Source organism: Hyla sarda, unplaced genomic scaffold, assembly GCF_029499605.1.
Source record: "Hyla sarda isolate aHylSar1 unplaced genomic scaffold, aHylSar1.hap1 scaffold_79, whole genome shotgun sequence".
NCBI classification, from domain to species: domain Eukaryota; kingdom Metazoa; phylum Chordata; class Amphibia; order Anura; family Hylidae; genus Hyla; species Hyla sarda.
Genome location: NW_026610814.1, coordinates 1 through 25,733, shown reverse-complemented (window position 1 = coordinate 25,733; position 25,733 = coordinate 1). Strand labels below are relative to the sequence as shown.

Sequence of the window (25,733 nt, the reverse complement as noted above, 5' to 3'; positions counted from 1 at the left end):
TACAGTCTGTTGATATTATATATTATACATTACAGTCTGTGGATATTATATATTACAGTCTGTGAATATTATACATTACAGTCTGTGGATATTATATATTACACATTACAGTCTGTGGATATTACATATTACAGTCTGTGGATATTATATATTACAGTCTGTGGATATTATATATTACACATTACAGTCTGTGGATATTATATATTACAGTCTGTGGATATTATATATTACAGTCTGTGGATATTATATATTACAGTCTGTGGATATTATATATTACACATTACAGTCTGTGGATATTATATATTACAGTCTGTGGATATTATATATTACAGTCTGTGGATATTATATATTACAGTCGGTGGATATTATATATTATAGTCTGTGGATATTATATATTACAGTCGGTGGATATTATATATTACAGTCTGTTGATATTATATATTATACATTACAGTCTGTGGACATTATATATTACAGTCTGTGGATATTATATTATACATTACAGTCTGTGGATATTATATATTACAGTCGGTGGATATTATATATTATATATTACAGTCTGTGGATATTATATATTACAGTCTGTTGATATTATATTATACATTACAGTCATGGATATTATATATTATATATTACAGTCTGTGGATATTATATATTACAGTCTGTGGATATTATATATTATATATTACAGTCTGTGGATATTATATATTACAGTCTGTTGATATTATATATTATACATTACAGTCTGTGGATATTATATATTACATTACAGTCTGTGGATATTATATATTACAGTCTTTGGATATTATATATTACATTACAGTCTGTGGATATTATATATTACAGTCTGTGGATATTATATATTACAGTCGGTGGATATTATATATTACAGTCTGTGCAAAATATATATTACAGTCTGTGGATATTATATATTACATTACAGTCTGTGGATATTATATATTACAGTCGGTGGATATTATATATTACATTACAGTCTGTGGATATTATATATTACAGTTGGTGGATATTATATATTACAGTCTGAGGATATTATATATTACAGTCTGTTGATATTATATTATACATTACAGTCTGTGGATATTATATATTATATATTACAGTCTGTGGATATTATATTATACATTACAGTCTGGATATTATATATTACAGTCTGTGGATATTATATATTACAGTCTGTGGATATTATATATTACAGTCTGTGGATATTATATATTACAGTCGGTGGATATTATATATTACAGTCTGTGGATATTATATATTATATATTACAGTCTGTGGATATTATATATTACAGTCGGTGGATATTATATATTACAGTCTGAGGATATTATATATTACAGTCTGTGGATATTATATATTATACATTACAGTCTGTGGATATTATATATTACACATTACAGTCTGTGGATATTATATATTACAGTCGGTGGATATTATATATTACAGTCTGTGGATATTATATATTACAGTCTGTGGATATTATATATTATATATTACAGTCTGTGGATATTATATATTACAGTCTGTGGAGATTATATATTACACATTATAGTCGGTGGATTTTATATATTATATATTACAGTCTGTGGATATTATATATTACATATTACAGTCTGTGGATATTATATATTACAGTCTGTGGATATTATATATTACATATTACAGTCTGTGGATATTATATATTACAGTCTGGGGATCTTATATATTATATTACAGTCTGTGGATATTATATATTACAGTCTGTGGATATTATATATTACATATTACAGTCTGTGGATATTATATATTACAGTCTGGGGATCTTATATATTATATTACAGTCTGTGGATATTATATATTACAGTCTGTGGATATTATATATTACAGTCTGTGAATATTATATATTACAGTCTGTGGATATTATATATTACAGTCTGTGGATATTATTTATTGTATATTACAGTCTGTGGATATTATATATTACAGTCTGTGGATATTATATATTACAGTCGGTGGATATTATATATTACAGTCTGTTGATATTATATATTATACATTACAGTCTGTGGATATTATATATTACAGTCTGTGGATATTATATATTACAGTCTGTGGATATTATATATTATAGTCTGTGGATATTATATATTACAGTCGGTGAATATTATATATTACAGTCTGTTGATATTATATATTATACATTACAGTCTGTGGATATTATATATTACAGTCTGTGGATATTATATATTACACATTACAGTCTGTGGATATTATATATTATATATTACAGTCTGTGGATATTATATATTACAGTCTGTTGATATTATATATTATACATTACAGTCTGTGAATATTATATATTACATTACAGTCTGTGGATATTATATATTACAGTCGGTGGATATTATATATTACAGTCTGAGGATATTATATATTACAGTCTGTTGATATTATATTATACATTACAGTCTGTGGATATTATATATTATATATTACAGTCTGTGGATATTATATTATACATTACAGTCTGGATATTATATATTACAGTCTGTGGATATTATATATTATATATTACAGTCTGTGGATATTATATATTACAGTCTGTTAATATTATATATTATACATTACAGTCTGTGGATATTATATATTACAGTCGGTGGATATTATATATTACACATTACAGTCTGTGGATATTATATATTACAGTCTGTGGATATTATATATTACACATTACAGTCTGTGGATATTATACATTACAGTCTGAGGATATTATATATTACAGTCTGTGGATATTATATATTATACATTACAGTCTGTGGATATTATATATTACACATTACAGTCTGTGGATATTATTTATTACAGTCTGTGGATATTATATATTACAGTCTGTGGATATTATATATTACACATTATAGTCGGTGGATTTTATATATTATATATTACAGTCTGTGGATATTATATATTACACATTACAGTCTGTGGATATTATATATTACAGTCTGTGGATATTATATATTACATATTACAGTCTGTGGATATTATATATTACAGTCTGGGAATCTTATATATTATATTACAGTCTGTGGATATTATATATTACAGTCTGTGGATATTATATATTACAGTCGGTGGATATTATATATTACAGTCTATGGATATTATATATTACAGTCTATGGATATTATATATTACATATTACAGTCTGTGGATATTATATATTACAGTCTGTGGATATTATATATTATATATTACAGTTTGTGGATATTATATATTACAGTTTGTGGATATTATATATTATATATTACAGTTTGTGGATATTATATATTACAGTCTGTGGATATTATATATTACAGTCTGTGGATATTATGTATTATATATTACAGTTTGTGGATATTATATATTACAGTTTGTGGATATTATATATTATATATTACAGTCTGTGGATATTATATATTACAGTCTGTGGATATTATGTATTATATATTACAGTCTGTGGATATTATATATTACAGTTTGTGGATATTATATATTATATATTACAGTTTGTGGATATTATATATTACAGTCTGTGGATATTATATATTACAGTCTGTGGATATTATATATTACAGTCTGTGGATATTATGTATTACAGTCTGAGGATATTATATATTACAGTCGGTGGATATTATATATTATATATTACAGTTTGTGGATATTATATATTACAGTCGGTGGATATTATATTTTAAATATTACAGTAAGTGGATATTATATATTACAGTCTGAGGATATTATATATTACAGTCGGTGGATATTATATGTTAGAGACACGGCCGTCCCACGACTTACTGTTAGAGACACGGCCGTCTCACGACTTACTGTTAGAGACAAGGCCGTCTCATGACTTACTGTTAGAGACACGGTCGTCTCACGACTTACTGTTAGAGACACGGCCATCTCACAACTTACTGTTAAAGACACGGCCGTCCCACGACTTACTGTTAGAGACACGGCCATCTCACGACTTACTGTTAGAGACACGGCCGTCTCACGACTTACTGTTAGAGACACGGCCGTCTCACGAATTACTGTTAGAGACACGGCCGTCTCACGACTTACTGTTAGAGACACGCCGTCTCACGACTTACTGTTAGAGACACGGTCGTCTCACGACTTACTGTTAGAGACACGGCCGTCCCACGACTTACTGTTAGAGACACGGCCGTCTCATGTAATACAGCAAGGAGATGGATATCGGTGGGTCAGGTAAGTGGAGATGTCTTTTGCGGTCCCGGCAGTTGAATCAATGTGGCGTGTCCTCGTGGCTGCGGCCCCGTACTCAAGTAACGTATGCCGTAGATAGTATGGCTCTGTATCCAAAATAGGGCTGGCTGATACGGCACTCTAAGGTATAAGCTGGACGCGTTTCAAGTCCTCCATAGGACTTTTCCTCAGCAGCTAAAGTGGTTCACGGCAGAGTCTCCAGCAGCGAACCTCTTGTATAGAGAACTAAGTACAGACACATCAACAAGTGCATACACAGTATCTGTCTCTACAAAGGAGACTTCTTACCATTGTACTATCAGCCTTGGATTACAAAGTGCCGTCCTCTCATTCATTTATGACATTTGGCTGGATTACAGATGCAAAGTATATACCTCATTTATATATTAACTATACTTATTGTATTTTATCTTTTATTTTTTGCCCTCTGCAATATTTATGCTATTACCTTGATTTTATTGTATAATCGCTAACTCACAAGGGCCCTGTGATATTGGCACACACTATATATATTTAATAAATTAATACATTATTTTAACCAAATATTCAAGACCCTGAGCCTCAATATATATTTCCATTATTTATTTTCAATTGACACCGTGGGTATCAGGTGCCATTTGGGCGGCTCGGGTCATTGGGAACTAGGTGATTTAGAGCCTCTCCTATACTATGTATTATATATTACAGTCTGTGGATATTATATATTACAGTCGGTGGATATTATATATTATATATTACAGTCTGTGGATATTATATATTACAGTCTGTGGATATTATATATTATATATTACAGTCTGTGGATATTGTATATTACACATTACAGTCTGTGGATATTATATATTGTATATTACAGTCTGTGGATATTATATATTACAGTCTGTGGATATTATATATTACAGCCTGTGGATATTATATATTACAGTCTGTGGATATTATATATTACACATTACAGTCTGTGGATATTATATATTACAGTCTGTGAATATTATATATTACAGTCTGTGGATATTATATATTACAGTCTGTGGATATTATTTATTGTATATTACAGTCTGTGGATATTATATATTACAGTCTGTGGATATTATATATTACAGTCGGTGGATATTATATATTACAGTCTGTTGATATTATATATTATACATTACAGTCTGTGGATATTATATATTACAGTCTGTGGATATTATATATTACAGTCTGTGGATATTATATATTATAGTCTGTAGATATTATATATTACAGTCGGTGGATATTATATATTACAGTCTGTTGATATTATATATTATACATTACAGTCTGTGGATATTATATATTACAGTCGGTGGATATTATATATTATATATTACAGTCTGTGGATATTATATATTACAGTCTGTTGATATTATATTATACATTACAGTCTGGATATTATATATTACAGTCTGTGGATATTATATATTACAGTCTGTGGATATTATATATTACAGTCTGTGGATATTATATATTACAGTCGGTGGATATTATACATTACAGTCTGTGGATATTATATATTACAGTCTGTGGATATTATATATTACAGTCTGTTGATATTATATATTATACATTACAGTCTGTGGATATTATATATTACACATTACAGTCTGTGGATATTATATATTACAGTCGGTGGATATTATATATTACAGTCTGAGGATATTATATATTACAGTCTGTTGATATTATATATTATACATTACAGTCTGTGGATATTATATATTACACATTACAGTCTGTGCATATTATATATTACAGTCTGTGGATATTATATATTACACATTATAGTCGGTGGATTTTATATATTATATATTACAGTCTGTGGATATTATATATTACACATTACAGTCTGTGGATATTATATATTACAGTCTGTGGATATTATATATTACAGTCGGTGGATATTATATATTACAGTCTGTTGATATTATATATTATACATTACAGTCTGTGGATATTATATATTACAGTCTGTGGATATTATATATTACAGTCTGTGGATATTATATATTATAGTCTGTGGATATTATATATTACAGTCGGTGGATATTATATATTACAGTATGTTGATATTATATATAATACATTACAGTCTGTGGATATTATATATTACAGTCTGTTGATATTATATTATACATTACAGTCTGTGGATATTATATATTACAGTCGGTGGATATTATATATTATATATTACAGTCTGTGGATATTATATATTACAGTCTGTTGATATTATATTATACATTACAGTCTGTGGATATTATATATTACATTACAGTCTGTGGATATTATATATTACAGTCGGTGGATATTATATATTACAGTCTGAGGATATTATATATTACAGTCTGAGGATATTATATATTACAGTCTGTTGATATTATATTATACATTACAGTCTGTGGATATTATATATTATATATTACAGTCTGTGGATATTATATTGTACATTACAGTCTGGATATTATATATTACAGTCTGTGGATATTATATATTACAGTCTGTGGATATTATATATTACAGTCTGTGGATATTATATATTACAGTTGGTGGATATTATATATTACAGTCGGTGGATATTATATATTACACATTACAGTCTGTGGATATTATATATTATATATTACAGTCTGTGGATATGATATATTACAGTCTGTTGATATTATATATTATACATTACAGTCTGTGGATATTATATATTACACATTACAGTCTGTGGATATTATATATTACAGTCGGTGGATATTATATATTACAGTCTGAGGATATTATATATTACAGTCTGTTGATATTATATATTATACATTACAGTCTGTGGATATTATATATTACACATTACACTCTGTGGATATTATATATTACAGTCTGTGGATATTATATATTACAGTCTGTGGATATTATATATTACACATTATAGTCGGTGGATTTTATATATTATATATTACAGTCTGTGGATATTATATATTACACATTACAGTCTGTGGATATTATATATTACAGTCTGGGGATCTTATATATTATATTACAGTCTGTGGATATTATATATTACAGTCTGTGGATATGATATATTACAGTCTGTGGATATTATATATTACAGTCGGTGGATATTATATATTACAGTCTATGGATATTATATATTACAGTCTATGGGTAGTATATATTACATATTACAGTCTGTGGATATTATATATTACAGTCTATGGATATTATATATTATATATTACAGTCTGTGGATATTATATATTACAGTCTGTGGATATTATATATTATATATTACAGTCTGTGGATATTATATATTACAGTCTGTTGATATTATATTATACATTACAGTCTGGATATTATATATTACAGTCTGTGGATATTATATATTACATTACAGTCTGTGGATATTATATATTATATATTACAGTCTGTGGATATTATATTATACATTACAGTCTGGATATTATATATTACAGTCTGTGGATATTATATATTACAGTCTGTGGATATTATATATTACAGTCTGTGGATATTATATATTACAGTCGGTGGATATTATATATTACAGTCTGTGGATATTATATATTACAGTCTGTTGATATTATATATTATACATTACAGTCTGTGGATATTATATATTACACATTACAGTCTGTGGATATTATATATTACAGTCGGTGGATATTATATATTACAGTCTGAGGATATTATATATTACAGTCTGTTGATATTATATATTATACATTACAGTCTGTGGATATTATATATTACACATTACAGTCTGTGCATATTATATATTACAGTCTGTGGATATTATATATTACACATTATAGTCGGTGGATTTTATATATTATATATTACAGTCTGTGGATATTATATATTACACATTACAGTCTGTGGATATTATATATTACAGTCTGTGGATATTATATATTACATATTACAGTCTGTGGATATTATATATTACAGTCTGTGGATATTATATATTACAGTCGGTGGATATTATATATTACAGTCTGTTGATATTATATATTATACATTACAGTCTGTGGATATTATATATTACAGTCTGTGGATATTATATATTACAGTCTGTGGATATTATATATTATAGTCTGTGGATATTATATATTACAGTCGGTGGATATTATATATTACAGTCTGTTGATATTATATATAATACATTACAGTCTGTGGATATTATATATTACAGTCTGTTGATATTATATTATACATTACAGTCTGTGGATATTATATATTACAGTCGGTGGATATTATATATTATATATTACAGTCTGTGGATATTATATATTACAGTCTGTTGATATTATATTATACATTACAGTCTGTGGATATTATATATTACATTACAGTCTGTGGATATTATATATTACAGTCGGTGGATATTATTTATTACAGTCTGAGGATATTATATATTACAGTCGGTGGATATTATATATTACAGTCTGTTGATATTATATTATACATTACAGTCTGTGGATATTATATATTATATATTACAGTCTGTGGATATTATATTGTACATTACAGTCTGGATATTATATATTACAGTCTGTGGATATTATATATTACAGTCTGTGGATATTATATATTACAGTCTGTGGATATTATATATTACAGTTGGTGGATATTATATATTACAGTCGGTGGATATTATATATTACACATTACAGTCTGTGTATATTATATATTATATATTACAGTCTGTGGATATTATATATTATACATTACAGTCTGTGGATATTATATATTACACATTACAGTCTGTGGATATTATATATTACAGTCGGTGGATATTATATATTACAGTCTGAGGATATTATATATTACAGTCTGTTGATATTATATATTATACATTACAGTCTGTGGATATTATATATTACACATTACACTCTGTGGATATTATATATTACAGTCTGTGGATATTATATATTACAGTCTGTGGATATTATATATTACACATTATAGTCGGTGGATTTTATATATTATATATTACAGTCTGTGGATATTATATATTACACATTACAGTCTGTGGATATTATATATTACAGTCTGGGGATCTTATATATTATATTACAGTCTGTGGATATTATATATTACAGTCTGTGGATATGATATATTACAGTCTGTGGATATTATATATTACAGTCGGTGGATATTATATATTACAGTCTATGGATATTATATATTACAGTCTATGGATAGTATATATTACATATTACAGTCTGTGGATATTATATATTACAGTCTATGGATATTATATATTATATATTACAGTCTGTGGATATTATATATTACAGTCTGTGGATATTATATATTATATATTACAGTCTGTGGATATTATATATTATATATTACAGTTTGTGGATATTATATATTACAGTCGGTGGATATTATATATTATATATTACAGTTTGTGGATATTATATATTACAGTCTGTGGATATTATATATTATATATTACAGTTTGTGGATATTATATATTACAGTCTATGGATATTATATATTATATATTACAGTCTGTGGATATTATATATTACAGTCTGTGGATATTATAAATTATATATTACAGTCTGTGGATATTATATATTATATATTACAGTTTGTGGATATTATATATTACAGTCGGTGGATATTATATATTATATATTACAGTTTGTGGATATTATATATTACAGTCTGTGGATATTATATATTACAGTCTGTGGATATTATATATTACAGTCTGTGGATATTATATATTACAGTCTGAGGATATTATATATTACAGTCGGTGGATATTATATATTATATATTACAGTCTGAGGATATTATATATTACAGTCGGTGGATATTATATATTATATATTACAGTCTGTGGATATTATATATTACAGTCGGTGGATATTATATTTTAAATATTACAGTAAGTCGATATTATATATTACAGTCTGAGGATATTATATATTACAGTCGGTGGATATTATATATTATATATTAAAGTCTGTGGATATTATATATTACAGTCTGAGGATATTATATTTTACAGTCTGTGGATATTATATATTATATATTACAGTCTGTGGATATTATATATTATATTTTACAGTCGGTGGATATTATATATTACAGTCTGTGGATATTATATATTACAGTCGGTGGATATTATATATATTACAGTCAGTGGATATTATATATTACAGTCTGTGGATATTATATATTACAGTCTGAGGATATTATATATTACACATTACAGTCTGTGGATATTATATATTACAGTCTGTGGATATTATATATTATATATTACAGTCTGTGGATATTATATATTATAGTCGGTTGATATTATATATTACAGTCAGTGGATATTATATATTATACATTACAGTCTGGATATTATATATTATATATTACAGTCAGTGGATATTATATATTACAGACTGTGGATATTATAGATATTACAGTCTGTGGATATTATATATTATATATTACAGTCTGAGGATATTATATATTATATATTACAGTCTGTGGATATTATATATTATATATTATAGTCTGTGGATATTATATATTACAGTCTGAGGATATTATATATTACAGTCGGTGGATATTATATATTACAGTCTGTGGATATTATATGTTACACATTACAGTCTGTGGATATTATATATTACAGTCTGTGGATATTATATATTACAGTCTGAGGATATTATATATTACAGTCGGTGGATATTATATATTATATATTACAGTTTGTGGATATTATATATTACAGTCTGAGGATATTATATATTACAGTCTGTGGATATTATATATTACAGACTGAGTATATTATATATTATATATTACAGTCTGAGGATATTATATATTATATATTACAGTCTGTGGATATTATATATTATATATTACAGTTTGTGGATATTATATATTACAGTCTGTGGATATTATATATTATATATTACAGTTTGTGGATATTATATATTACAGTCGGTGGATATTATATATTATATATTACAGTCTGTGGATATTATATATTACAGTCTGAGGATATTATATATTACAGTCTGAGGATATTATATATTATATATTACAGTCTGTGGATATTATATATTACAGTCTGTGGATATTATATATTACAGTCGGAGGATATTATATATTACAGTCTGAGGATATTATATATTATATATTACAGTTTGTGGATATTATATATTACAGTCGGTGGATATTATATATTATATATTACAGTCTGTGGATATTATATATTACAGTCTGAGGATATTATATATTACAGTCGGAGGATATTATATATTATATATTACAGTCTGTGGATATTATAAATTACAGTCTTTGGATATTATATATTATATATTACAGTCTGAGGATATTACATATTATATATTACAGTCTGTGGATATTATATATTACAGTCTGAGGATATTATATATTATATATTACAGTCTGTGGATATTATATATTACAGTCTGTGGATATTATATATTACAGTCTGTGGATATTATATATTATATATTACAGTCTGAGGATATTATATATTACAGTCTGTGGATATTATATATTACAGTCGGTGGATATTATATATTCTATATTACAGTCTGTGGATATTATATATTATATATTACAGTCTGTGGATTTCATATATTACAGTCGGTGGATATTATATATTACAGTCTGTGGATATTAAATATTATATATTACAGTCGGTGGATATTATATATTACAGTCTGTGGATATTATATATTACAGTCGGTGGATATTATATATTATATATTACAGTTTGTGGATATTATATATTACAGTCTGAGGATATTATATATTACAGTCTGTGGATATTATATATTACAGTCGGTGGATATTATATATTACAGTCTGTGGATATTAAATATTATATATTATATATTATATATTACAGTCTGTGGATATTATATATTACAGTCGGTGGATATTATATATTACAGTCTGTGGATATTATATATTACAGTCGGTGGATATTATATATTACAGTCTGTGGATATTAAATATTATATATTACAGTCGGTGGATATTATATATTACAGTCTGTGGATATTATATATTACAGTCTGAGGATATTATATATTACAGTCGGTGGATATTATATATTACAGTCTGTGGATATTATATATTACAGTCAGTGGATATTATATATTATATATTACAGTTTGTGGATATTATATATTACAGTCTGAGGATATTATATATTACAGTCTGTGGATACTATATATTACAGTCGGTGGATATTATATATTACAGTCTGTTGATATTATATTTTACAGTCTGTGGATATTAAATATTATATATTATATATTACAGTCGGTGGATATTATATATTACAGTCTGTTGATATTATATATTACAGTCTGTGGATATTAAATATTATATATTATATATTACAGTCGGTGGATATTATATATTACAGTCTGTGGATATTATATATTACAGTCGGTGGACATTATATATTACAGTCTGTGGATATTAAATATTATATATTACAGTCGGTGGATATTATATATTACAGTCTGTGGATATTATATATTACAGTCGGTGGATATTATATATTACAGTCTGTGGATATTATATATTACAGTCGGTGGATATTATATATTACAGTCTGTGGATATTAAATATTATATATTATATATTACAGTCGGTGGATATTATATATTACAGTCTGTGGATATTATATATTACAGTCTGTGGATATTAAATATTATATATTACAGTCGGTGGATATTATATATTACAGTCTGTGGATATTATATATTACAGTCTGAGGATATTATATATTACAGTCGGTGGATATTATATATTACAGTCTGTGGATATTAGATATTACAGTCGGTGGATATTATATATTACAGTCTGTGGATATTAAATATTATATATTATATATTACAGTCGGTGGATATTATATATTATATATTACAGTCTGTGGATATTATATATTACAGTCTGTGAATATTATATATTACAGTCTGTGGATATTATATATTACAGTCGGTGGATATTATATATTACAGTCTGTGGATATTATATATTACAGTCTGTGGATATTATATATTACAGTCTGTGGATATTATATATTACAGTCGGTGGATATTATATATTACAGTCTGTGGATATTAAATATTATATATTATATATTACAGTCGGTGGATATTATATATTACAGTCTGTGGATATTATATATTACAGTCTGTGGATATTATATATTATATATTACAGTCTGTGGATATTATATATTACAGTCGGTGGATAATATATATTACAGTCTGTGGATATTATTTATTATATATTACAGTCGGTGGATATTATATATTACAGTCTGTGGATATTATATATTACAGTTGGTGGATATTATATATTACAGTCGGTGGATATTATATATTACTGTCGGTGGATATTATATATTACAGTTGGTGGAAATAGTTTATTACACATTACAGTCCCCCCATGTAGATATTTGATTGAGATGTTCCGCAATGTGAAGGGCACTTATAACATTCCTCATGTCGCCCTCAGGAATTCCATGGGTGCGATTTCTTCTTTGCACTGATATTTCGCTGCCTGCGGGGAACAATTCTGCCCACAACCTTCTCCATCCAAACTTCTCACCCCCCTCCGGACCCTCCAGCCTCATAATATTACGTAAACCTCCTGCCATATATACCTGACCGATCATGGACACCTAAAAACCAATAGTCCAATCTCTGTCAGCCAAACATTATCACTTCACCCTCAAGACCTGAGGGGGGCGGGAGCCATGTTTAATGGACCTCCCCTCTAACCTTCCCTTCAGCACAATCTATCCTCTCTTTTGGTAACCCCATAGCTGAGGTCTCCTATAGACCCCATTGCATTCCTTTACAAGCTGAGAAGCCCCACTATAATTCCCTCTGAGTCTGGTGAAGGTCTATAGATGTGAAAGGCTAAGCAGGTTGTTATTGAGATAAGTGTAAGGGAGGGGGGGCACATCCCCGTACCCAATGAGCACTAAGTCATCTATGTACCTGCTACACCACTGAAAATCATCTATAGAGGGACAGTGGCCTCTCAATAAGACAACATCATGGTGGACCACAAGGGGAGTAGATAAGATTTCTCATGGACTACAACAAAATGGCAGGTCAAATGTAGATACAGTTATATAAAGTCATCACCAAGGACCTTCATATCCTCAACAGAACGGGCCACTTATCTCTACAGGGGAACAAAGTTCCAACCGAGAGAGGACAACTACACGTTATTGTGGTGTCCCGGTACAGCACATGGTCCTGTACCCTTCCTAAGTCCCCTCAGGAAGAGTCCCTGCAGTCCATAGGGTTCTCCTGTAGGGCTTCCCCCCCTTGCTCATCAGTTACTGCTTCATATAAATGCATTATAAATGTATAGTGCATATTGTTCAGTGTATATAAAGTTGTACAAATGTATAGGACCTTCCTGGGTCATGTGATCTACTGTCATGTGATGTACCCAGAGTTCGCTGGGTACAGGACCTACAGGCTTTGCAACCAATGGGCTTTAGTCCAGCCCCCCTAGTATATAAGGGGCTGTAGTCTCTAAATTCTCTCTATTGATTCCGGGAGCACAATCTCAGCATATACTAAATTCATCTAATCTAGGCCAAAGCCTAAAGAACCTGCAGCCACTTCAAAACGTGAGTCATCAAGCTCTATCTACAATTCTAGTGACTACTATTCAACTCAAGCACACAATAAGTAGCCAAGAAAAAGATGTAGCCAGCTCACTGTTTGTAGTAGTCACTGTTTGAGCACTCGTAGATATAGATCCGGAAGCCAGGATAAAGCCGAGCCGTTACCCTGGTATATATGAAGTCATAAGAAGAAAGGTTCCAGCTCCCGAAAAAAATATTAAAAGTCCAAAATGTATTCAGTCCATATTAAAAACCAAAATCAAAACACCCTGTGTGGATAAAACCCCCGCGTCGACGCATTTCGGACTGGTTAGTCCTTAGTCATGGCACAGAAAAGGAATGATAACTGACCTTATATAGCCTTTGTAAGTAACACACGCTTCTAATGTTCACCTGGTTACCTCCCAGGATCTGGCGTCTGTCATCACTTACTGAGAGGAACCACGGTATCTTGGAGTAAATTAACCCATTCATATGCAAAAGGTATTGATCCATATTCATTATAGGTTATAATTCAGACCACAAGAAATGTGTATATCAGAAAAATGTCTTTTCTTCTTTCTCTTGGGCTATTTCTCTGCTCATTCTTAAATAAATGCATCAAATTCGGAAAAATCATATATGCGTAGGAAACAAAAAGCCACAATTGCATAAGACAGATGTATAGAAGATGATGTAATTAATAAAAATAAGATAGATCATTACGTGAATTTAAACCCTGTGGCTGGCGTGAATCCAGCCTCAGTATCCAGAAAGCTTCTCTTTTACAAACCGCGTGTGACCAATCACCTCCCCTTGGGGGGGGGGGGCGAGGTATCCGTTCTATTCCTGTCACCTGTATAGATTGTAATATGGAGTAGGCAAAAAGAACGGGGTTTTGTATGAGAGCGCTACTGTATATCGACGGGAGTCAGATGAAACAGAAAACAAGCCAGCACTTACGCAGGACTAACTTTTATTGGTAAAAGAAGTCAAAAGTGATACAGGACAACGCGTTTCGGTGCACACTAGTGCCTTCCTCAGGTCCACATATAAGGTTTTGTGTAGTCTTGGCCGGGAATCCTGCGGGCGGGCTGACAGCCCGCCCGCAGGATTCCCGGCCAGGACTACACAAAACCATATATATGTGGACCTGAGGAAGGCGCGAGTGTGCGCCGAAACGCGTTGTCCTGTTTTACCAATAAAAGTTAGTCCTGCGTAAGTGCTGGCTTGTTTTCTGTTTCATGAAAGCAGCACACTGTGACGATCCTAACTTTTCATACCCTGAACCACACATCAGAGGCCATACTGACCTCTCTACACATCCACTCAAGGTCAGTGCGTCACCTTGGGTGCTGGTGGGGGGTATTTGCACCATTTACTTATCATTCCAGAAATACTACACGAGGGAGCGCCCCGTTGTTTTTTCTCCGCCTTTTTCCTCTATACCTGTATAGATTGTGGGTCTCCCGCACGCATTTCTAATATGTGTCTGCCAAGACCAGATAATGCTCGGAAATCATCTCCTTGTTTAACATGGAAATGCTCATCGAAACGTTTCTTTCGTTTCCGAGAGGTGCGGCCTATGTATTGTACGTTACACTGGACGCAGATGGCTTAGTACACCACATGTGTGGTTTCACAGTTAATAAAAGAATTGATGTTGAATATTTTGCCATTCACCGGTGAATAAAACTGTTTGCTGGGTGTCATATGTTTACATAGGCTGCACCTCATACGTGAGCATTTATAGTTACCCTTGGGTTTCAGCCAACATTCATTTTTATTTTCTCTGAAATATGAAGTCTCCCCTCCAGTGATTTACCTTTCTTTGCTACAATTCTCACTCCATTGGTGAGGACCTTGCAGTTGTCCTCATTATCAGGACCTGCATCGCCGGTGAGAATGTCCCCTCACCACAGATCCTGGGGATCCTGAGCCGAGATCGCAACCGAGGAGTCGGATGTAAGTACGCCGACCGAAGCCGCTTTTTCTACTCCTTTATCCTCCTCCAGCCCTGACAGGGAACCCCTAGCGCAGAAGTCTGCACCTGCTAGCGCACGCACGCGGTCACCCCCCCCCTTCCACACTGGGCGTTCGGTGATGAGCCTGCGCTCGTACAGTACATGCGGGACCACGTCCTTCCCCAGCCAGGGAGGTCCCATCCACCGGTCCCCACAGCTGAGGCAGAAGGGGCCCACAGGGAGCCTGAAATTGCCGGCATCATTGAAAAGTTAAGGGCCCACCATAGAGAGAGATATGGGCCGAAAAGCCTCCCTTATGAAGTCCAGGCAGAGCAACAGAGGGACACTAAAAAGCTGGAAGCTCTATATATACGCATGCTGGACGATCCTCAAGAGGGGGAGCCACCCTTAGACCGCTGACGCGCCACAGTTGTTATATTTGACAAAGCGAGAGGCTTTGGTACCCTCCAGGACTGCTGGCATGGAGGGACCATGTTAGTCAATAGAAGGACCGTTCAGCGGGCCTACCTGCCTAGAAGATATCACTCCCTAGAGGGAAGGGAGATAGTAGAGTACACCCTAGTCAAGAATCTGCAGGATGAATGGGCTGCAGCCATAACTAGGCCCAAAAATCCAACTCAGATACCCTTCACATACTTCCCATCGGACGACTGGGACACAGATCCACACGGGATTCGGCCGATGAGGTTGCCAGATACAGCCTGTGAAGAAGTGTACAAAGTGCCCATCATGGATCCCAAGCACATGTCAAGGTCCAGTTCAGCATCATCTTTAACAGAGAACGTGCCTACTCCCTCTGAGGAGTTGAGGCCTAACCACTGGGCACCAACATATGTGCCTAGGCCTATCCGGAGCCGGAGGTGTGGCCTAATCTCTAGGCACCAACTGATGTGCCGCAGCCTAATCCACCTAAGGAGGTGAGGCCGAACCAACTGACACCAACTGTAGTACCAGTGGCCCCAGCCGATGCCATTAATGTTGTTGTGAGCGTGAACCCATCAGTGGCACAGTCCCGGCTCACAAATGTTTCTTGGGACACTATTGTAAACCCCATGAGGGAAGCCCAACCTCATGCTCCTTGCTATATGTCGCAAAGTAGGAAGCACGCTGATAGGAGAGGTTGGGAGGAAAGAAAATCCAACTTCTGAAATTGTTTTTCATTCACTAACTGTGTGGTGCACTAGTATCCTCTTGTTGTTACAGGTTTTCTTCAGTTCTGCAAAATATAAATGATAAAGTGTCTGGCAGGACTATGCCAAGAAGTTCTCCTGTTTATAACGTACCACCTTCATAAGTTTGTGCCCGGCCCCTGGCCGAGAGACTGAGGAAATCCTAGTAAGTTTGGGCCCGGCATAGCCGTGTTTTCATTCTGGACTCCATAATGTAGGTGGACTGTAGAGACTTACATGACTGTTAATGTAAAAGTTATAATAGTAATATATTTTTGAGCACCAAATTTTGCCACAAAATGTCACCTGAATATCTCAAGTGTTGTGCTGCTAGCATGTAACCTTTGTATTCCAAGCAAATAAAATTATGGTTACATAAAATTTCAAAAATGTAAATGGTTTACTGTACAGAAATATAAAATTTCTAAAATGATAAAAGTACATAATTCATGTACGGAAGTAAAGAAAGAAAATATTTTTCTTCTAGGTGTTATAGTGTTTTCATAAAGGTGCTCTCCCAGCTTCTCTGGAAGTAACAATAAACGCCACCCTTCACTAGCACCTAATCAGCCAGATAACCATCAGATATCAAGAATGACTTCACGTTCATAAAATTCAGTGTATACATAATTCAGTACATACCAATCCAATTAGTGTACATTCACAAAGTCTAGTACACATAACTCATAAGCAAATAAGAAAATGAGTCTTAGGGACTGTAACCTGTTTATTTCCAGTCCATACCACTGTTATGCACAAATGTCATGTACTAATATGTTCTTTCTTATCTCTGCGTGTTCAGGATGCTTTTGTGGCCAGAAGGTATTCCTGTAGCTAACTAAAAAATACACGTATCCAGAAAGGTAACAGTAAATGTAATTGTTATCTAGATCCAGAGTTCTAGGGGTAAGTGTGTAGTACCGATAGACCCTAGTAGCGAAGGCATTGGGCAGAAAGCCTCAGGCAACCCAATCCACAACCAGTGTATAACTAATGGAAATAATATGTGGTATCAAATATATGTCAATAAAAGGGGTAACAGTGAGATTAATTTCAGTATGTAGGAGCATCACAGTCATTATACATACTTCATGTCAAGTGTCAGTCAGAGATTTCATAGTCAAATATCTACATGTCAGTCAAATGTCATGTGTTGATAAAGTTTTCAGTTATAGAAGGATGTTATAGCTAGTATATAACAAATTATATCTCATGCATAGTCATTAGAGATGCATAATCTAATAAACTAAAGTAGAATGGAGATACCAAAGGTATGAAAATGTAATATAACACAATTGTCATGTTATTGGTGTTATTGCTAGTATTATTAGTAAAAAAAAAAAAGAGAAACTTATTTATCCCATCCTGTTTGTGAATAAGTTCCACACAGAGACTCTATATATTTTTTCATCATTTTGGTTATCATCAACCTGAACTTGGAAATTTGGATTAATGCTTCAGGACTGCATCCGGCCCTCTGGCCCTTTCATTCCTCTCCCTAAGGGGACATACGTTGGGGATGACTTTTATTAAGTAAGGGGGTTATCATTAAAGGTGTCCACAACCAACATGAAGTCCATTAATATGGCCCAGCCATAACAGAGCCCCTCCCCCAGAGAACTAATACCTGACACAACTGTGTAAAAGAGTCAGTGTAGAGGTGTCAGTCAGAGTGTAGAGGGGTCAGTCACTGTGTAGAGGAGTCAGACACTGTGTAGAGGAGTCAGTCACTGTATAGAGGGTTATGGAGAGAAAGAGGAGGCCCTTAGGTCCGGCACTGCTTGGTCCACATCTGCAATCTGAAGAAGGGATATGCTAATCCCGAAACGCGTTATTGCTCGCATGCATTTGGACAATTGTTTTATTTATTATTTTTAAATAAACCACTTTTAACCTCCATCACTATTTCGACTGAACCTTTGTGGACCAAGCAGCGCCGGACCTAAGGGCCTCCTCTTTCTCTCCATAATCCATTATCCAACGGGTTCCTGCATAGGATACCAGTCAAGGCACCTCGGCTGCAGCACGGACACTTCCAACACCCCTGGAAACGGGGAGATACGCATAACCCTCAAGAGGGTCACCAGGTGAGAGTTTACCCTGCCAGGGTTTCCAACTGGGGTCCGTTGTTTTACGGTATCACACGAGGCGCTGTCCTCTCTCCATTTTTTCTCTCTCTCTACTGTATAGAGGGGTCAGTCACCGTGTAGAGGAGTCAGTCACCGTGCAGAGGAGTCAGTCACCGTGTAGAGGGGTAGGTCACCGTGTAGAAGGGTCAGTCACTGTGTAGAGGAGTCAGTCACTGTGTAGAGGAGTCAGTCACCGTGTAGAGGAGTCAGTCACCGTGTAGAGGAGTCAGTCACTGTGTAGAGGGGTCAGTCACTGTGTAGTGGAGTCAGTCACTGTGTAGAGGAGTCAGTCACTATGTAGAGGAGTCAGTCAATGTGTAGAAGGGTCAGTCACCGTGTAGAGGGGTCAGTCACTGTGTAGAGGAGTCAGTCACTGTATAGAGGGGTCAGTCACCGTGTAGAGGGGTCAGTCACCGTGTAGAGGAGTCAGTCACCGTGTAGAGGAGTCAGTCACTGTATAGAGGGGTCAGTCACCGTGTAGAGGGGTCAGTCACTGTGTAGAGCAGTCAGTCACTGTATAGAGGGGTCAGTCACTGTGTAGAAGGGTCAGTCACCGTGTAGAGGAGTCAGTCACCGTGTAGAGGAGTCAGTCACTGTATAGAGGGGTCAGTCACCGTGTAGAGGAGTCAGTCACCGTGTAGAGGTGTCAGTCACCGTGTAGAGGAGTCAGTCAATGTGTAGAGGGGTCAGTCACCATGTAGAGGGGTCAGTCACCGTGTAGAGGGGTCAGTCACTGTGTAGAGGAGTCAGTCACTGTGTAGAGGGGTCAGTCACCGTGTAGAGGAGTCAGTCACCGTGTAGAGGGGTCAGTCACTGTGTAGAGGAGTCAGTCACCGTGTAGAGGAGTCAGTCACCGTGTAGAGGAGTCAGTCACTGTGTAGAGGAGTCAGTCACTGTAAAGAAGGGTCAACCACTGTGTAGAGGAGTCAGTCACTGTATAGAGGGGTCAGTCACTGTGTAGAGGGGTCAGTCACCGTGTAGAGGAGTCATTCACCGTGTAGAGGGGTCAGTCACCGTATAGAGGAGTCAGTCACCGTGTAGAGGAGTCAGTCACTGTGTAGAGGAGTCAGTTACTGTGTAGAGGAGTCAGTCACTGTGTAGAGGAGTCAGTCAATGTGTAGAGGGGTCAGTCACTGTGTAGAGGAGTCAGTCACTGTGTAGAGGGGTCAGTCACTGTGTAGAGGAGTCAGTCACTGTGTAGAGGGGTCAGTCACTGTGTAGAGGGGTCAGTCACTGTGTAGAGGAGTCAGTCACTGTGTAGAGGAGTCAGTCACTGTGTAGAGGGGTCAGTCACTGTGTAGAGGAGTCAGTCACTGTGTAGAGGGGTCAGTCACTGTGTAGAGGAGTCAGTCACTGTGTAGAGGAGTCAGTCACTGTGTAGAGGAGTCAGCCACTATGTAGAGGAGTCAGTCACTGTGTAGAGGAGTCAGTCACTGTGTAGAGGAGTCAGCCACCGTGTAGAGGGGTCAGTCACTGTGTAGAGGGGTCAGTCACTGTGTAGAGGGGTCAGTCACTGTGTAGAGGGGTCAGTCACTGTGTAGAGGGGTCAGTCACCGTGTAGAGGAGTCAGTCACCGTGTAGAGGAGTCAGTCATTGTGTAGAGGGGTCAGTCACTGTGTAGAGGGGTCAGTCACCGTGTAGAGGAGTCAGTCACCGTGTAGAGGAGTCAGTCACTGTGTAGAGGGGTCAGTCACTGTGTAGAGGAGTCAGTCACCGTGTAGAGGAGTGAGTCACCGTGTAGAGGAGTCAGTCACTGTGTAGAGGGGTCAGTCACTGTGTAGTGGAGTCAGTCACTGTGTAGAGGAGTCAGTCACTATGTAGAGGAGTCAGTCACCGTGTAGAGGGGTCAGTCACCGTGTAGAGGGGTCAGTCACTGTGTAGAGGAGTCAGTCACTGTATAGAGGGGTCAGTCACTGTGTAGAGGGGTCAGTCACCGTGTAGAGGAGTCAGTCACCGTGTAGAGGAGTCAGTCACTGTATAGAGGGGTCAGTCACTGTGTAGAGGAGTCAGTCACTGTGTAGAGGAGTCAGTCACTGTGTAGAGGTGTCAGTCACCATGTAGAGGAGTCAGTCAATGTGTAGAGGGGTCAGTCACCATGTAGAGGGGTCAGTCACCGTGTAGAGGGGTCAGTCACTGTGTAGAGGAGTCAGTCACTGTGTAGAGGGGTCAGTCACCATGTAGAGGAGTCAGTCACTATGTAGAGGAGTCAGTCACTGTGTAGAGGGGTCAGTCACCGTGTAGAGGGGTCAGTCACTGTGTAGAGCAGTCAGTCACTGTATAGAGGGGTCAGTCACTGTGTAGAAGGGTCAGTCACCGTGTAGAGGAGTCAGTCACCGTGTAGAGGAGTCAGTCACTGTATAGAGGGGTCAGTCACCGTGTAGAGGAGTCAGTCACTGTGTAGAGGTGTCAGTCACCGTGTAGAGGAGTCAGTCAATGTGTAGAGGGGTCAGTCACCATGTAGAGGGGTCAGTCACCGTGTAGAGGGGTCAGTCACTGTGTAGAGGAGTCAGTCACCGTGTAGAGGGGTCAGTCACCGTGTAGAGGAGTCAGTCACTGTGTAGAGGGGTCAGTCACCGTGTAGAGGAGTCAGTCACCGTGTAGAGGAGTCAGTCACCGTGTAGAGGAGTCAGTCACTGTGTAGAGGAGTCAGTCACTGTAAAGAAGGGTCAATCACTGTGTAGAGGAGTCAGTCACTGTATAGAGGGGTCAGTCACCGTGTAGAGGGGTCAGTCACCGTGTAGAGGAGTCATTCACCGTGTAGAGGGGTCAGTCACCGTATAGAGGAGTCAGTCACCGTGTAGAGGAGTCAGTCACTGTGTAGAGGAGTCAGTCACTGTGTAGAGGAGTCAGTCACTGTGTAGAGGAGTCAGTCAATGTGTAGAGGGGTCAGTCAATGTGTAGAGGGGTCAGTCACTGTGTAGAGGGGTCAGTCACTGTGTAGAGGGGTCAGTCACTGTGTAGAGGAGTCAGTCACTGTGTAGAGGGGTCAGTCACTGTGTAGAGGGGTCAGTCACTGTGTAGAGGAGTCAGTCACTGTGTAGAGGAGTCAGTCACTGTGTAGAGGGGTCAGTCACTGTGTAGAGGGGTCAGTCACTGTGTAGAGGGGTCAGTCACTGTGTAGAGGAGTCAGTCACCGTGTAGAGGAGTCAGTCAATGTGTAGAGGGGTCAGTCACCGTGTAGAGGGGTCAGTCACCGTGTAGAGGGGTCAGTCACTGTGTAGAGGGGTCAGTCACCGTGTAGAGGGGTCAGTCACCGTGTAGAGGGGTCAGTCACTGTGTAGAGGGGTCAGTCACCGTGTAGAGGAGTCAGTCACCGTGTAGAGGAGTCAGTCACTGTGTAGAGGAGTCAGTCACTGTAAAGAAGGGTCAATCACTGTGTAGAGGGGTCAGTCACCGTGTAGAGGAGTCATTCACCGTGTAGAGGGGTCAGTCACCGTATAGAGGAGTCAGTCACCGTGTAGAGGAGTCAGTCACTGTGTAGAGGAGTCAGTCACTGTGTAGAGGAGTCAGTCACTGTGTAGAGGAGTCAGTCAATGTGTAGAGGGGTCAGTCACTGTGTAGAGGAGTCAGTCACTGTGTAGAGGGGTCAGTCACTGTGTAGAGGAGTCAGTCACTGTGTAGAGGGGTCAGTCACTGTGTAGAGGGGTCAGTCACTGTGTAGAGGAGTCAGTCACTGTGTAGAGGAGTCAGTCACTGTGTAGAGGGGTCAGTCACTGTGTAGAGGAGTCAGTCACTGTGTAGAGGGGTCAGTCACTGTGTAGAGGGGTCAGTCACTGTGTAGAGGGGTCAGTCACTGTGTAGAGGGGTCAGTCACTGTGTAGAGGAGTCAGTCACTGTGTAGAGGGGTCAGTCACTGTGTAGAGGGGTCAGTCACTGTGTAGAGGAGTCAGTCACTGTGTAGAGGAGTCAGCCACTATGTAGAGGAGTCAGTCACTGTGTAGAGGAGTCAGTCACCGTGTAGAGGAGTCAGTCACCGTGTAGAGGGGTCAGTCACTGTGTAGAGGGGTCAGTCACTGTGTAGAGGGGTCAGTCACTGTGTAGAGGGGTCAGTCACTGTGTAGAGGAGTCAGTCACTGTAAAGAAGGGTCAGTCACTGTGTAGAGGGTTCAGTCACCACGGAAACCCATTTGATAATTTAGAGGTGCCCCAAGATGTTGTTGTATCCATCTGTACTTGGTCTACAGCGCCCCCATCCGTGGTGAGTTCTGAGGCCATGTTCACACATTCATGATTTGGGGCAGATTCTTTCTATCTCATATCTGTGGTCGGATATTTCTTCTCATCACAGCTGGTTCCATCCCCATGAGACCCATCAGACATTATTATTTATGGGACCATTAGGCTCTTAAGTTCTCCCAGACAAGGAGCTGGAGACCTGAGATGCCCCATCGGCCCCCCCTGAGATGCCCCATGGGACCCGCATGCCCATGAACCCCCCCCCCCCCGATGTACAGGGGACACTTATAGAATAAATAAATAAAAAACTATTAAACTGTTGTTGTCAAGTTGTGTACCGGGAGTGTCTCGGCTCAAAGATGGAGCAAGATAGCGTCTTCTCCCTTATGCATAGTATAAATGCGGCTGGCTACACCCCCCAGCACCCACCTCACCGCCCGAGAACCCACATTACCCCTCATGCACCCACCTCACTCCCAGCACCCTCCCCCCCTGCGCGTGCACCCACCTCCCCCCCTGTGCCCTCATCCTTGGTGGTTGCGGCACTTATCTGGTGTCTCCACGTTGCGATCTCCACTTACCAGCTTTATTCTCGCGTTTGCGCGGAGGGGAACTTGTGGTCTGGGCACACGTGTGAGGCTTTCGCTCTCGGTGGATGTGACGCAGGGGGTGAGGTGTCTCACAGAAGCTTTGGTGCGCTCCACCATGGCCGACCTGGTTGTGATGCTGCTGGTCTGGCGCTGGTCGCTGTTGTGGTGGCCCCGATGACCATCGTCTGGCCTTACGTGGTCCTTGTTACATGGTCCCTGTTATGGTGTCTGATGAAGTCCTTGTTATGTTGTCTGACGTCTCACATGGTCCCTGTTATGGTGTCTGACGCCTCACGTGGTCCCTGTTATGGTGTCTGACGCCTCACATGGTCCCTGTTATGGTGTCTGATGTAGTCCTTTTTTTGGTGTCTGATGTAGTCCTTGTTATGGTGTCTGATGTAGTCCTTGTTATGGTGTCTGATGTAGTCCTTGTTATGGTGTCTGATGTAGTCCTTGTTATGGTGTCTGATGTAGTCCTTGTTATGGTGTCTGATGTAGTCCTTGTTATGGTGTCTGATGTAGTCCTTGTTATGGTGTTTGACGCCTCACATGGTCCTTGTTATGGTGTCTGATGTAGTCCTTGTTATGGTGTCTGATGTAGTCCTTGTTATGGTGTCTGATGTAGTCCTTGTTATGGTGTCTGATGTAGTCCCTGTTATGGTGTCTGATGTAGTCCTTGTTATGTTGTCTGACGCCTCACATGGTCCCTGTTATGGTGTCTCCTCACATGGGGAGTGACAGGAAAACCAGTGGGAAGTCTG

General features: G+C 36.5%; 1 protein-coding gene across 7 annotated transcripts in view; it reads right to left on the bottom strand.

Annotated features, from left to right (window-relative positions):
- Nucleotides 1-25,719, bottom strand: part of LOC130346484 (acetylgalactosaminyl-O-glycosyl-glycoprotein beta-1,3-N-acetylglucosaminyltransferase-like) — a 34,197-nt gene extending 8,478 nt beyond the window's left edge. For 3 of the 7 annotated variants that reach the window (XR_008884694.1, XR_008884695.1, XM_056554547.1), the window contains exon 1: nt 24,964-25,719. Coding sequence is in view for 2 of the 7 variants with exons in the window: in XM_056554547.1 (XP_056410522.1) it covers nt 24,964-25,089 (126 nt within the window). In the remaining 5 variants the exon portion in view is untranslated. Of the gene's footprint in view, nt 1-3,954; nt 3,992-17,415; nt 17,439-17,544; nt 17,853-24,963 lie in introns of those variants that run through there. The other 4 variants (XM_056554550.1, XM_056554549.1, XM_056554554.1 and 1 more) reach the window with 4 other exon arrangements.
- Between the last annotated feature and the right edge of the window lie 14 nt (nt 25,720-25,733).